The sequence below is a fragment of the Bombina bombina genome, chromosome 3 (assembly GCF_027579735.1).
Source record: "Bombina bombina isolate aBomBom1 chromosome 3, aBomBom1.pri, whole genome shotgun sequence".
In the NCBI taxonomy this organism is placed as follows: domain Eukaryota; kingdom Metazoa; phylum Chordata; class Amphibia; order Anura; family Bombinatoridae; genus Bombina; species Bombina bombina.
In genome coordinates, this window is record NC_069501.1 from 1,294,836,694 (window position 1) to 1,294,851,884 (window position 15,191).

A 15,191-nucleotide genomic window follows, 5' to 3' on the forward strand; every position below is an offset into this window, starting at 1 on the left:
ATAAACTGATTAGCGGGATTTGGATGGTGGAGTACTGGAGCGGAACAAAAGTCCTCCTTAAGGAGTTTGAAAGCTTGGGCTGCAGTCTCAGACCACTTATTTACATCTGCACCTTTGCCAGTTAAATTGGTAAAAGGAGTACAGATCGAGGCAAAGTTCTTGATGAATTTTCTGTAGTTATTGGCAAACCCCAGAAAGCTTTGCAACTCTTTCAGGATGGAGGGTTGAGGCCAGTCTAGAATGGCAGATAGCTTTCCAGAGTCCATTTCAAATCCTTGTTTGGAGATGGTACATCCCAGGAAAGGGATTTTTAATTGATGAAAGGAACACTTCTCAAACTTGGCAAAGAGATGATTGTCCCAGAGCTGTTGAAGGACCAGATGAACATGCTTTACGTGATACTCTGGGGTATCAGAAAAAATCAGGCTGATCACACATTGGTTCAGGTAATCTTTCAAAATTTTGTGAATTAAATATTCAAAGACTGCTGGGGCATTACACAGCCAAAACTGCATCACCAGGAACTCATAATGTTCAAACCTGGTATTGAAAGCAGTCTTCCACTCATCCCTTCACAGATACGGATCAGGTTAAAGGCTCCCCTAAGGTCTATAACCTGAAGATCATAGATACTTTCAGGTAGTCAAACAGCTCCGGAATTAGAGGTAGTGGATAACAATTCTTGATGGTGATTTGATTAGGGCTTGATAGTCAATACAGGGGCATAAACCTACATCTTTTTTGGAGACAAAGAAGAATCCTGCCCCTGCAGGTGAAGAGGATGGAGGAATTAAGCCTTTTTCAAGGTTTTTAGAAATGTATTGCTCAAGAGGTTTAGTCTCAGGAACGGACAGTAGATAAGTCTTACCCTTGGGTAAAAAGCGGCCAGGAAGGAGATCAACAGGGCAGTCAAATGCCCGATGAGGTGGTAAGTATTCACCTTTGAATTTGGAGAATACATCAGCAAAGTCAGAATATTCTGGTGGTAACTCTGGATTTACAGAGACAGAGGCTATGTTGCAGGAAGACCTCTTGTGAGTAACATGGCTACAATGGCTGATGCACTGCGTACCCCAGGGCAGAAGATCTCCAGAACATCAACAGAAAAGCAGATTGTGAGTCTTGAGCCAAGGTACAGAAGTAAAAAATGTGGTGTGAGTGCTATAGAAACGGTGTAAGCTTAAATCCCTTAGTAGTCTAGTAAATCTCCATATACTGACTATAAGTGAATAGTAAAAGAAAGAGTGTGGGATAAGCGCTCTATATGTGAGATCACCAGATAAAAATTGTGTGATATAATATATTCTATTAATTTAAAGAGAATAAAGCCAAGTGATATATAAAAAAATTTTTTTAATGAAAAATGCATATTGGTCATATGTGGATATCGTAGTAATGAATACCGTAATATACACTATACACAAATAGTTAAAAATACATATATGATGCCGGCATCGACTTAGTTAAAATATAGCTGAGAATTGAGCCATATACATTAGATAGATATGAATATTTGAAAGACAATTGGTACTATAATGTAGCATAGATGTCTAAAAACAAGTGCAACCTTGATTAGGCAGAGATATATGTATAAATAATAGCAGTATATCGATTGACAGAAAACAGTATAACTGCAGAGAGCTAATAATTACAAACCGCTCTTATGTCTGGAGCAAATATCGAGTGAGTCCAATCTGTTAGCCGTTAGAAACGGCTATGAGAAAACAAGCCGTGAGCTGTGTGCGTCACGTCACCTGACTAAACAGAGTCCTCCAATCCTGTGAGCCGAAGGTGGATTCTGAATGTGAAAAAACACCATCAGAGAAGGATAATTCAGTATGTTGTTGGTCATTTGAAACTTCATCAACTAAATGAGAAGTTTAAAAAAGACCTAATAATTTTATTAGAAGGCGGGATGGCAGACAAAGCCTTTAGAATAGAATCAGAAAAATATTCTTATAAATTCCTAAGTATATCTTGTACATTAGATGTAAAAAGAATAGCAATAGATAATGCATAAATACTAATGGACTCTGCATGTAAAAGTTTATCATGATAACTTATTGCAAACCATAGCTAAAGAAAAACATTCATAACATTAAAATAAATGAACTTAGCTTTGGTAGGACTGATATCAGTCATCAGGAATCCAACAGTATTTTCTGATACAGGAACAGTTTTTGGAATATCTTGCAATATGTAATAGAAAAAACAACATATAAAGCAAAATTATCAAATTCCTTAAATGACAGTTTCAGGAATGGGAAAATATGCAAACAGAACAGGCCTCTAGAAACCAGAAGCAACTAAAAAATGAGACTTAAATAATGTTTTTTGGGGCCAAAAACGTCTGCAACAAACATGAGAGCCAAAAATGACGCAACTATGTGAAAACTTCCAGCGTCAACTACGACGCCGGAAATGACGTCATTGACGTCAGACAAATGTCAATCTCACGCCAAAAATGACGCAATAAATTCTAGCATTTTTTTGCACCCGCGAGCCTAACAGCCCGCAATTTAAAGGAAAAAAGTCAATTGAAAATTTAGGTAAGAAAAATATTTTAATTCATATGCATTTTCCCAAAAAAATGAAACTGACAGTCTGAAAGAAGGAAAATAAACTGATTGACCTGAATCATGGCAAATATAAGTATAAAACATATAATTAGAACTTTACATATAAAGTGCCAAACCATAGCTGAGAGTGTCATAAATAAAAGATAAGACTTACTTACCCAAAGACACTCATCTACATAAAGTAGATAGCCAAACCAGTACTGAAACAAGAATCAGTAGAGGTAATGGTATATAAGAGTATATTGTCGATCTGAAAAGGGAGGTAGGAGAAGAAATCTCTACAACCGATAACAGAGAACCTATGAAATAGATCCCCTAGAGGAAGACCATGGTATTCAAATAGGCAATACTCTCTTCACATCCCTCTGACATTCATTGCACTCTGAGAGGAAAACCGAGCTTCAGCCTGCTGCAAAGCGTATATCAACGTAGAAATCTAGCACAAACTTACTTCACCACCTCCATGGGAGGCAAAGTTTGTAAAACTGAATTGTGGGTGTGGTGAGGGGTGTATTTATAGGCATTTTAAGGTTTGGGAAACTTTGCCCCTCCTGGTAGGAATGTATATCCCATACGTCACTAGCTCATGGACTCTTGCTAATTACATGAAAGAAATATAAAACTCAACTTGAAGTAATAGTTTAATAGTTTTGCGGTTGTTATGTAATATATAACTTGTAGGTAGGTAGCTCTGCAGCTGTTAGAAAATATACAACTCAACTTGAAGTAATAGTTTAATAGTTAGGGTTAGGGTTGTGGAGATTTTTGCGCCATTGAGGGGGAGAAGCCTTGTGGGGGCGGTCATGTGTACGAAACAGTGTATCAGAGGCGAGATCAGGGCATCAGGCAGACTGTGGGAGGAGCCAGAGCACAGGCTGAAGTCAGCTTGCACACTTCAGCCTGTGCGAATAAGAGTCTAATAGCAGTGCCGGGCTGGGAGGAGCTATGCCTGCACAGTGATGCATAGAGATCATTGTGCAGGATAGGGGTTTTCTTTATCGCACGTGCAATCAGGTTTAGGATAGGAGAGGTCAGGTGACGACTTTTGGGAGTGGTGTGCACACAGTACACAGCAGCCGCAGTGCCAAAGCTTAGAGAGGAGGAGGAGTGAGAAGCTAGTGACTGACGCGGTGTGGTCTGGTGACATCAGCTGAGCTGAAATCCTGCAGTCTCTCTGGCTCTGCTCTGTCGTTGTCCGGCGTCCGCCTGGTTCTAGCTCCCTCCTGCTTGGCTGCTTACAATAATACATAATAGTATACATTACTTAAAAAGTTGAGCCCTGAACTGGTGGTACCTAACTTTACCTGCTAGTGCTACAGACTCAGTATGAAATCAATAATGTATAAAACACACACACTAATAAAAATAAAATGTAAAAATTTTTTTTTTGTTTTGCTCAATTTTTTTCCCCTCCTTACCCAGGGGGTTCACGTGTGAATGTGCAAAACTGGAGGAGCCTCCACTGGTGTCAGTAGGTAATGATCAGATATGAGCTGTATATTAGAGTACATGAGTGTCAGTAGGTAATGATCAGACATGAGCTGTATATTAGAGTACATGAGTGTCAGTAGGTAATGATCAGACATGAGCTGTATATTAGAGTACATGAGTGTCAGTAGGTAATGATCAGACATGAGCTGTATATAAGAGTACATGAGTGTCAGTAGGTAATGATCAGACAGACATGAGCTGTATATTAGAGTACATGAGTGTCAGTAGGTAATGATCAGACAGACATGAGCTGTATATTATAGTACATGAGTGTCAGTAGGTAATGATCAGACATGAGCTGTATATTAGAGTACATGAGTGTCAGTAGGTAATGTTCACACAGACATGAGCTGTATATTAGAGTACATGAGAGTCAGTAGGTAATGATCAGACAGACATGGGCTGTATATTAGAGTACATGAGTGTCAGTAGGTAATGATCAGACAGACATGAGCTGTATATTAGAGTACATGAGAGTCAGTATGTAATGATCAGACAGACATGGGCTTTATATTAGAGTTCATGAGTGTCAGTAGGTAATGATCAGACATGAGCTGTATATTAGAGTACATGAGAGTCAGTAGGTAATGATCAGACATAAGCTGTATATTAGAGTACATGAGAGTCAGTAGGTAATGATCAGACATAAGCTGTATATTAGAGTACATGAGAGTCAGTAGGTAATGATCAGACATGAGCTGTATATTAGAGTACATGAGAGTCAGTAGGTAATGATCAGACATGAGCTGTATATTAGAGTACATGAGAGTCAGTAGGTAATGATCAGACATGAGCTGTATATTAGAGTACATGAGAGTCAGTAGGTAATGATCAGACATAAGCTGTATATTAGAGTACATGAGAGTCAGTAGGTAATGATCAGACATGAGCTGTATATTAGAGTACATGAGAGTCAGTAGGTAATGATCAGACATGAGCTGTATATTAGAGTACATGAGAGTCAGTAGGTAATGATCAGACATGAGCTATATATTAGAGTACATGAGAGTCAATACAGAGTGAGACATCAGTGTATTATTTACACAATTCTGAATTTCTTACCTGTAAAAAATATGTAATCAAACTTGTTCTCAAGCAGCTGAGATGTCTCCTGTGCTCCTCCACAAACTACAGAATAGCAGCCCTGTGTAAAGTAAAGATCACATGACTAATCCCTTACAGTTGTGTCTGTATCTAAAGTAAAGATCACATGACTAATCCCTTACAGGTGTGTCTGTATCTAAAGTAAAGATCACATGACTAATCCCTTACAGCTGTGTCTGTATCTAAAGTAAAGATCACATGACTAATCCCTTACAGCTGTGTCTGTATGTAAAGTAAAGATCACATGACTAATCCCTTACAGCTGTGTCTGTATGTAAAGTAAAGATCATATGACTAATCCCTTACATCTGTGTCTGTATGTTAAGTAAAGCTCACATGACTAATCCCTTACATCTGTGTCTGTATGTAAAGTAAATCTCAGATGACTAATCCCTTACAGCTGTGTCTGTATGTAAAGTAAATATCACATGACTAATCCCTTACAGCTGTGTCTGTATGTAAAGTAAAGATCACATGACTAATCCCTTACAGCTGTGTCTGTATGTAAAGTAAAGCTCACATGACTAATCCCTTACAGGTGTGTCTGTATGTAAAGTAAAGCTCAAAGGACTAATCCCTTACAGCTGTGTCTGTATGTAAAGAAAAGCTCACATGACTAATCCCTTACAGCTGTGTCTGTATGTAAAGTAAAGCTCACATGACTAATCCCTTACAACTGGTGTCTGTATCTAAAGTAAAGCTCACATGACTAATCCCTTACAGCTGTGTCTGTATGTAAAGTAAAACTCACATGACTAGTACCTTACAGCTGTGTCTGTATGTAAAGTAAAGATCACATGACTAATCCCTTACAACTGTGTCTGTATGTAAAGTAAAGCTCACATAACTAATCCCTTACAGCTGTGTCTGTATGTAAAGTAAAGCTCACATGACTAATCCCTTACAGCTGTGTCTTTATGTAAAGTTAAGCTCACATGACTAATCCCTTACAGCTGTGTCTGTATGTAAAGTTAAGCTCACATGACTAATCCCTTACAGCTGTGTCTGTATGTAAAGTAAAGCTCACATGACTAATCCCTTACATCTGTGTCTGTATGTAAAGTAAAGCTCACATGACTAATCCCTTACATCAGTGTCTGTATGTAAAGTTAAGCTCACATGACTAATCCCTTACAGCTGTGTCTGTATGTAAAGTAAAGCTCACATGACTAATCCCTTACATCTGTGTATGTGTGTAAAGTAAAGCTCACATGACTAATCCCTTACAGCTATGTCTGTATGTAAAGTAAAGGTCACATGACTAATCCCTTACATCTGTGTCTGTATGTAAAGTAAAGCTCACATGACTAATCCTTACAGCTGTGTCTGTATATAAAGTAAAGCTTACATGACTAATCCTTACAGCTGTGTCTGTTTGTAAAGTAAAGCTCACATGACTTAATCCATACAGCTGTGTCTGTATGTAAAGTAAAGCTCACATGACTAATCCTTACAGTTGTGTCTGTATGTAAAGTAAAGCTCACATGACTTAATCCCTTACAGCTGTGTCTGTATGTAAAGTAAAGGTCACATGACTAATCCCTTACATCTGTGTCTGTATGTAAAGTAAAGGTCACATGACTAATCCCTTACAGCTGTGTCTGCATGTAAAGTAAAGGTCACATGACTAATCCCTTACATCTGTGTCTGTACGTAAAGTAAAGCTCACATGACTAATCCCTTACAGCTGTGTCTGTATGTAAAGTAAAGCTCACATTACTAATCCCTTACATCTGTGTCTGTATGTAAAGTAAATCTCAGATGACTAATCCCTTACAGCTGTGTCTGTATGTAAAGTAAAGCTCACATTACTAATCCCTTACAGCTGTGACTGTATGTAAAGTAAAGCTCACATGACTAATCCCTTACAGCTGTGTCTGTATGTAAAGTAAAGCTCACATGACTTAATCCCTTACAGCTGTGTCTGTATGTAAAGTAAAGCTCACATGACTTAATCCCTTACAGCTGTGTCTGTATGTAAAGTTAAACTCACATGACTAGTACCTTACAGCTGTGTCTGTATGTAAAGTAAAGATCACATGACTAATCCCTTACAACTGTGTCTGTATGTAAAGTAAAGCTCACATAACTAATCCCTTACAGCTGTGTCTGTATGTAAAGTAAAGCTCATATGACTAATCCCTTACATCTGTGTCTGTATGTTAAGTAAAGCTCACATGACTAATCCCTTACAACTGTGTCTGTATGTAAAGTAAAGCTCACATGACTAATCCCTTACAACTGGTGTCTGTATCTAAAGTAAAGCTCACATGACTAATCCCTTACAGCTGTCTCTGTATGTAAAGTAAAACTCACATGACTAGTACCTTACAGCTGTGTCTGTATGTAAAGTAAAGATCACATGACTAATCCCTTACAGCTGTGTCTGTATGTAAAGTAAAGCTCACATAACTAATCCCTTACAGCTGTGTCTGTATGTAAAGTAAAGCTCACATGACTAATCCCTTACAGCTGTGTCTTTATGTAAAGTAAAGCTCATATGACTAATCCTTACAGTTGTGTCTGTATGTAAAGTAAAGCTCACATGACTTAATCCCTTACAGCTGTGTCTGTATGTAAAGTAAAGCTCACATAACTAATCCCTTACAGCTGTGTCTGTATGTAAAGTAAAGCTCACATGACTAATCCTTACAGTTGTGTCTGTATGTAAAGTAAAGCTCACATGACTTAATCCCTTACAGCTGTGTCTGTATGTAAAGTAAAGGTCACATGACTAATCCCTTACAGCTGTGTCTGTATGTAAAGTAAAGGTCACATGACTAATCCCTTACAGCTGTGTCTGTATGTAAAGTAAATATCACATGACTAATCCCTTACAGCTGTGTCTGTATGTAAAGTAAAGCTCACATGACTAATCCATTACAGCTGTGTCTGTACGTAAAGTAAAGCTCACATGACTAATCCCTTACAGCTGTGTCTGTATGTAAAGTAAAGCTCACATTACTAATCCCTTACAGCTGTGACTGTATGTAAAGTAAAGCTCACATGACTTAATCCCTTACAGCTGTGTCTGTATGTAAAGTAAAACTCACATGTCTAGTACCTTACAGCTGTGTCTGTATGTAAAGTAAAGATCACATGACTAATCCCTTACAGCTGTGTCTGTATGTAAAGTAAAGCTCACATAACTAATCCCTTACAGCTGTGTCTGTATGTAAAGTAAAGATCACATTACTAATCCCTTACAGCTGTGTCTGTATGTAAAGTAAAGCTCACATGACTTAATCCCTTACAGCTGTGTCTGTATGTAAAGTAAAGCTCACATGACTAATCCCTTACAGCTGTGTCTGTATGTAAAGTAAAGCTCACATGACTAATCGTTACAGCTGTGTCCAGGGGGGGGGGGTAGACAAAATGAGAAGTGATATACAACAATTGGAGGATTGGACAAACGACTGGGATCTAAAGTTTAACACAGCAAAGTGTAAAATAATGCATTTAGGGAAGAAAAATCCAAATGTTAATTACAGACTCAATGACACTTTACTGACTGTTACAGATGAGGAACAGGACTGGGGAATTATTATTTAAGATGATTTAAAACTTAGTAAACAATGTAGTAATGCAGCGAGTAAGGCTAGCAGAATGCTTGGATGTATTGGTAGAGGTATTTGCAGCAGAAATAATAAGGTTCTTATGCCACTTTATAGATCATTAGTTAGGCCTCATCTTGAGTATTGTGTGTAGTTCTGGAGGCCATATCTTCAGAAGGATATTAACCAACTTGAATCTGTGCAAAGGAGGGCTACCAAAATGGTACATGGTCTAAAAAATAAAACATACCAGGATAGGCTCAATGACCTAAATATGTATAGCTTAGAGGAGAGAAGGGAAAGAGGTGATATGATAGCAATTTTCAAGTACATTAAAGGGTTTAGTAAAACTGAGGCTGTGGGTATTTTACATAAAATGGAAAATTCAAGAACAAGGGGTCATGAGCTCAAACTAAAGGGTAGTAGATTCAGGAGTAATTTGAGGAAGCACTTCTTTACAGAAAGAGTGATTGATTTATGAAATAAACTTCCTCAAGAGGTAGTAGCAACAAACACTGTGGGGGACTTTAAAAATGCATGGGACAAGCATAAGGCTATCCTATGAAATAGATAAGTTTATACTGTTAGGTAAGGTCGGGCAGACTTGCTGGGCCTATGGCTCTTATCTGCCGTCAATATATCTATATAATCTATGTTTAAAGTAAAGCTCACATGACTAATCCCTTACAGCTGTGTCTGTATGTAAAGCTCACATGACTAATCCCTTACAGCTGTGTCTGTATGTAAAGTAAAGATCACATTACTAATCCCTTACAGCTGTCTGTATGTAAAGTAAAGCTCACATGACTAATTGCTTACAGCTGTGTCTGTACGTAAAGTAAAGCTCACATGACTAATCCCTTACAGCTGTGTCTGTATGTAAAGTTAATATCACATGACTAATCCCTTACAGCTGTGTCTGTATGTAAAGTAAAGCTCACATGACTAATTGCTTACAGCTGTGTCTGTACGTAAAGTAAAGATCACATGACTAATCCCTTACAGCTGTGTCTGTATGTAAAAGTAAAGCTCACATTACTAATCCCTTACAGCTGTGTCTGTATGTAAAGTAAAGCTCACATTACTAATCCCTTACAGCTGTGTCGGTATGTAATGTAAAGCTCACATGACTAATCCCTTACAGCTGTGTCTGTATGTAAAGTAAAGCTCACATGACTAATCCCTTACAGCTGTGTCTGTATGTAAAGTAAATATCACATGACTAATCCCTTACAGCTGTGTCTGTATGTAAAGTAAAGCTCACATGACTAATCCCTTACAGCTGTGTCTGTATGTAAAGTAAAGCTCACATGACTAATCCCTTACAGCTGTGTCTGTATGTAAAGTAAAGCTCACATGACTAATCCCTTACAGCTGTGTCTGTATGTAAAGTAAAGCTCACATGACTAATCCCTTACAGCTGTGTCTGTATGTAAAGTAAAGCTCACATTAATAATTCTGCTGTGGTCTCCCCCCCCCCCCAGTATATATTATTATTATTATTATAATTTATTTGTATAGCGCAATTCCATAGTGCTGCATACAGATAGGGGTGTACAAGGACAAGGATTTTTGATAAGAAAAACATAAAACTAAACAATTCTAGCACAGGATGGAGGAAGAGAGCCCTACAGTCTACAGGTGGAGGGTGCAAAGTGAATGAATTAGTATTTTTGTAGTTTCTCGAGTATGTAGAAATCTGCCCTTTCAGGGAACTGGCAGATGAATCCTTATCTAGACCATCCTAAAAAAACATGGAGATTCCTAAGAATTCTAAAAGAATGCCTGAAAAAAAACATGATCTATGCAACATGAAATTTAAGTTTTCCAAACCTTGTGATAAATTTTCATAGAAACAAGCTTACAAGCCTGAATCAAAATTTCAATAACAGAATCTGAGAAACCTCTATTTCTCAGAACGTTCAATTTCCATGCCATCAAGTTTAGAGACTTTAGATCCGGATGGAAGAAAGGACCTTGAGACAGAAGTTCTGATTACAGAGGTAAAGGCCAAGGAGGGCAACTGGACATTTGAACCAGATCTGCATACCAAATCATGCAAGGCCATGCTGGGGGATTACAAATTACTTCTCTAGCTTTATCTTGGAAATACCTCTGGAAATTACTCTGGAAAGAAGAAAATAAGCAGGCTTAAATCACCAAGGAACTACTAGAGCATCCACTACCTCTGCCCGAGGATTCCTGGATCTAGCAAAGTACCTGGAAAGTTTGTTGTTCAAATGAGAGCCAATCAGATCTATCGCTGGTAAACCCCAAAAATCCACAATCAGATTAAACACATCCTGATGAAAAGACCACTCTCCCTGGATGTAAAGGCTGAAGACTGAGAAAGTCTGCCTCCAAATTGTTGACTCATAGGATGTGAATTGCAGAAATTAGGCAAGAATTGACTTCTGCCCAAGAGAAAATTCAAAATACCTCTATCATAGCCAGGGAACTGTGAGTTCCCCCCGATGGTTGACATAAGCTACTGCTTGTCTGTCTGGAAACAGCGATAAGACTCCCTTTTCAACAGCGGCCAAGCTTGAAGGACACTGAAAATTGCACATAGTTCTATAATATTGAAAGGCAACCTCGCCTCCCTAGGATCCCAAACCCCTTGTGCTGTCAGGGGCCCCCAACATCTCCCCAACTTGAAATACTTGCATCTGTGGTGAACACAGACCAGGTAGGACAAGAAAAAGAAGCCCCTTGAATAATAAACTGTCTAAGAATAGCTTTTGAGATAGTGGAGTATAATGCCTGCACTGTTGATGTAGCATACAACACTGGAGAGGCCTCATGTGAAATCTAACAAATGGAATTGCATCTGAAGCTGCAATCATGAGACCTAGAACTTCCATACACTGAGTCATGGAAAGGAATGAAAAAGACTGAAGGTTCAGACAAGCAGATACCAATTTCATGCATCTCTGTTCTGTGAGAGAAAGACTCATAGACACTAAGGGGTAAATTTATCATAGTGCGGAAAGACATGATCCGCTATAGCGAATCATGTCTGCCGCACATCAATAAATGCCGACAGCTTATGGTGTCTGCATTTATCATTGCACCAGCAGTTCTTGTGAACTGCTGGTGCAATACCGCCCCCTGCAGATTCATGGCCAATCGGCTCCTAGCAGGGGGTGTCAATCAACCCAATCGTATTCAATCGGGCTGATTGCTGTCCGCCACCTCTGAGGTGGTGGACGAGTTAAGGAGACTGCTGCTTCTTAACTTCCTCTTCAGGCAGAACTGAAGCAGAGTGGGTCAGAAGCAGCACCCGCTGCTTCATAAATTGACCCCTAAGTGTATTTTTGAAACCTAGGAAAGTGACCTTTGTCTGGGGAATCAAAAAACTATTTGGTAAATTGATCCTCCAACCATGTCTTTGAAGAAACTACAATAGTTGTTTGGTGTGAAATTCTGGTAAAGGAAAAGATGGAGCTTGAACCAATATATTGTCCAGGTAAGGGAATATTGCAATACCCGGAGTTCAGACAAAAGGGCACACAGAACATGGTAAATATTCTCAGAGCTGTAATCAGACCAAATGCAAGAGCAACAAACTGATAATGCTTTTCCAGAAAAGCTAACCTCAAAAACCGGTTTTAAAAACTAAATATAAATGTTTTCAAGGTTTATCATCAGAAGACTTAGGATCTTCAACCCCAAAGTGACACTTATTTTAAAAGAGAACAAATATGTTCCTCTTTTTTTATCTAAAGTTGAAATATCAGGTTCTACATTCACTAAAAAAACACACCATCTGAAGATACCACAGTATCACTGGGATCAGGGGACATCTCACATGTAGAAGGTAAAGAGGCCTATTTATCAAAGGTCTGTCGGACCTGATCCAACAGTGCGGATCAGGTCCGAAAGAACTCGCTGAATGCGGAGAGCAATACGCTCTCTGTATTCAGCATTTCACCAGCAGCTCTTGTGAGCTGCTGGTGCAACGCCGCCCCTGCAGACTCGTGGTCAATCGGCCGCCAGCAGGGAGGTGTCAATCAACCTGATTGTACACGATCGGGTTGAATTGTGGCGATCTCTGTCCTCCTGCTTAGAGCAGACGGACAGGGTTATATATAATTTTTGTTTCTAGTGAGTCTGAAGGCTCTCCAGAAACACGGGCCCTCAAGCTTCATTCGGAGCTTGATAAATGGGCCTCAAAATCTGGACTGACCTTTTAAGCTTATCTGAAGGTGGGAGAGCAGCCAAAGCCTTAGAGAAGGCAGTGTTAATTAATATTTTCATAGCCAGAGACACTCCATTAGCATCATCCTGTAATGAACAAAGAGTAGGCACATTAGAACCAAAAGAAACAGCATTAGATTGGTCATTATGCATCAACAAATCTAAACATGAGCCACATAAATGAGCTGAAGAAGACACTTCAGTTGTTTTACAATATGCACACCTAATGGTAGAAAGGAGTTCAGGAAACTCAGTTTCCAGGGTAAATTTAGAGACACATTTTTGCTGCAGCTTTACAGAGACAAAGCCGAGCTAAGCAGTAACGGTCAAACGTGCGGCAAACAACTGACTATTTAAATGGCAGAAAGAGCGCCAAAAAAAACCCCGGTGCATGAGACTAACCTGTAACTCCAGGAAGGCTAAGGAATGTGCGCTAACCCGATGAGCATAATCCAACGTGCGGGAACCAAAAAAAAAATTGCATGCAAAGCAAGGTGAATATTTAGTATCTGTCCCAGGGATATAGATATATAATTTATATATAAATGATATTATATTAATTATATAAATATATAAATCCCACAAGTATCTGCACTCTCACTGCCAGGTACTCAACGACCAGGGTGCTTAGTCAGGATTAAATTTCAATAGTAAAACATATACAGGTAGATTACGAGCTATGCGCGCTATAGGGAATTTAACGATCGCAACAAAAGTTGCGTTATATCACTCTCTATAGTGTGTGCGATATGGTTGCGTTGAGCTTCATACCGCACAAAATACAAGCGCTGTTTTGACGTGCTCATGCAGGATTTCCCCATAGACATCAATGGGGAGAAGGTGTCTGGAAAAAAACCTAACACCTGCGATCGCGGAATGAAAAGCTCCGTAATGCAGCCCCATTGATGTCTATGGGGGGAAAAAAAGTAACATTTAAACCTAACACCCTATCATAAACCCCAACGTCTTAACACCCCTAATCTGCCGCCCCTGACATCTCCTCCACCTACATAATGTTATTAACCTCTAATCTGCCGCTCCCGATATCGCCACCACCTAAATAAATCTATTAACCCCTACTCTGCCGCTCCCGATATCGCTGCCACTATACTAAAGTTATTAACTCCTATTCCCCTGCACCCCAACATTGCCCACACTATAATAAATCTATTAACCCCTATTCCACCACTCCCCGACATCACTGCAACTAAATAAAGCTATTAACCCCTAAACCTCTGGACTCCCACATCACTACCACTAAATAAATCCATTAACCCCTAAACTGCCAGCCCCCCACACATACATCGATAAAATACCTAAAAGGGAACAAAAGAGAAACAAATAGTGCAACACTGTATATGATATATAATATAGGTAATTAAAACCAAGCTCACCAGTATGCCAACACGATAGTCTTGAGAAAGGCCTAGTCTAGGCCGAAACGCGTTGGCATACTGGTGAGCTTGGTTTTAATTACCTATATTATATATCATATACAGTGTTGCACTATTTGTTTCTCTTTTGTTCCCTTTTAGGTATTTTATCGATGTATGTGTTTGTTATGGATCTTACCAAGGATTTTTAACATCTGAATTAAGGATTTGTTTTCACTAGATCTTTAGTGCTTTTTAATATTATCACTGATTTTCTATTTTTGTCTTTTGATATTTTTGTCTTTTGATTTTTGTCTTTTGATTTTTGACCTTTGTTTATCATTTGAATTCAAGTTTTCCACGTGGATTTTTTCCCAAGTTATTTTTATTTTTATTTTTATACACCTCACGGATTTACAATTTTTTAATTTAGCAGCTGAACCGCAATAATTTGACCCACTCAACGTTTACATTCTACTATTATTGACTTCACGTTATATTTCTACACGTCACTTTGGAGGAAACACTACTGGATTCACTTACATATAACCGGTTGAACATTTGAACATTTTTTATGTACGCCAATTTTTGTGAACACTATTTTTTGTGAATGCTATTTTTCTTTTTTGTGAATGCTATTTTTCTTTGTTGAAAGCTATTGTGTGCACTCAATCACTCACTTAGGTTGTTTATATTATTGAATGTACATGTCCTAACTCCTCATCACTGGCTCACTAAGTCAGCGTCACATGCATTACTCCATTGGATTTTTTTAGATATTTTTCAGATTTGTTTATTATATATTTTTTGTTAAGTCAGACATGGATCCATGCGTCTGATTGCCATTTGTAAATTTTTATATGTATTAAAATGTACCTTTTACTAGCCTT

The 15,191-nt window shown here is 38.6% G+C and overlaps 1 protein-coding gene across 1 annotated transcript in view; it reads right to left on the reverse strand.

Moving 5' to 3' along the window:
• ALDH3B1 (aldehyde dehydrogenase 3 family member B1) overlaps window positions 1-15,191 on the reverse strand; it is a 280,384-nt gene that overhangs the window by 217,014 nt on the left and 48,179 nt on the right. The window contains exon 4 of the mRNA XM_053708856.1: window positions 5,133-5,214. Coding sequence (XP_053564831.1) covers window positions 5,133-5,214 — 82 coding nt within the window. The remainder of the gene's footprint in view (window positions 1-5,132; window positions 5,215-15,191) is intronic.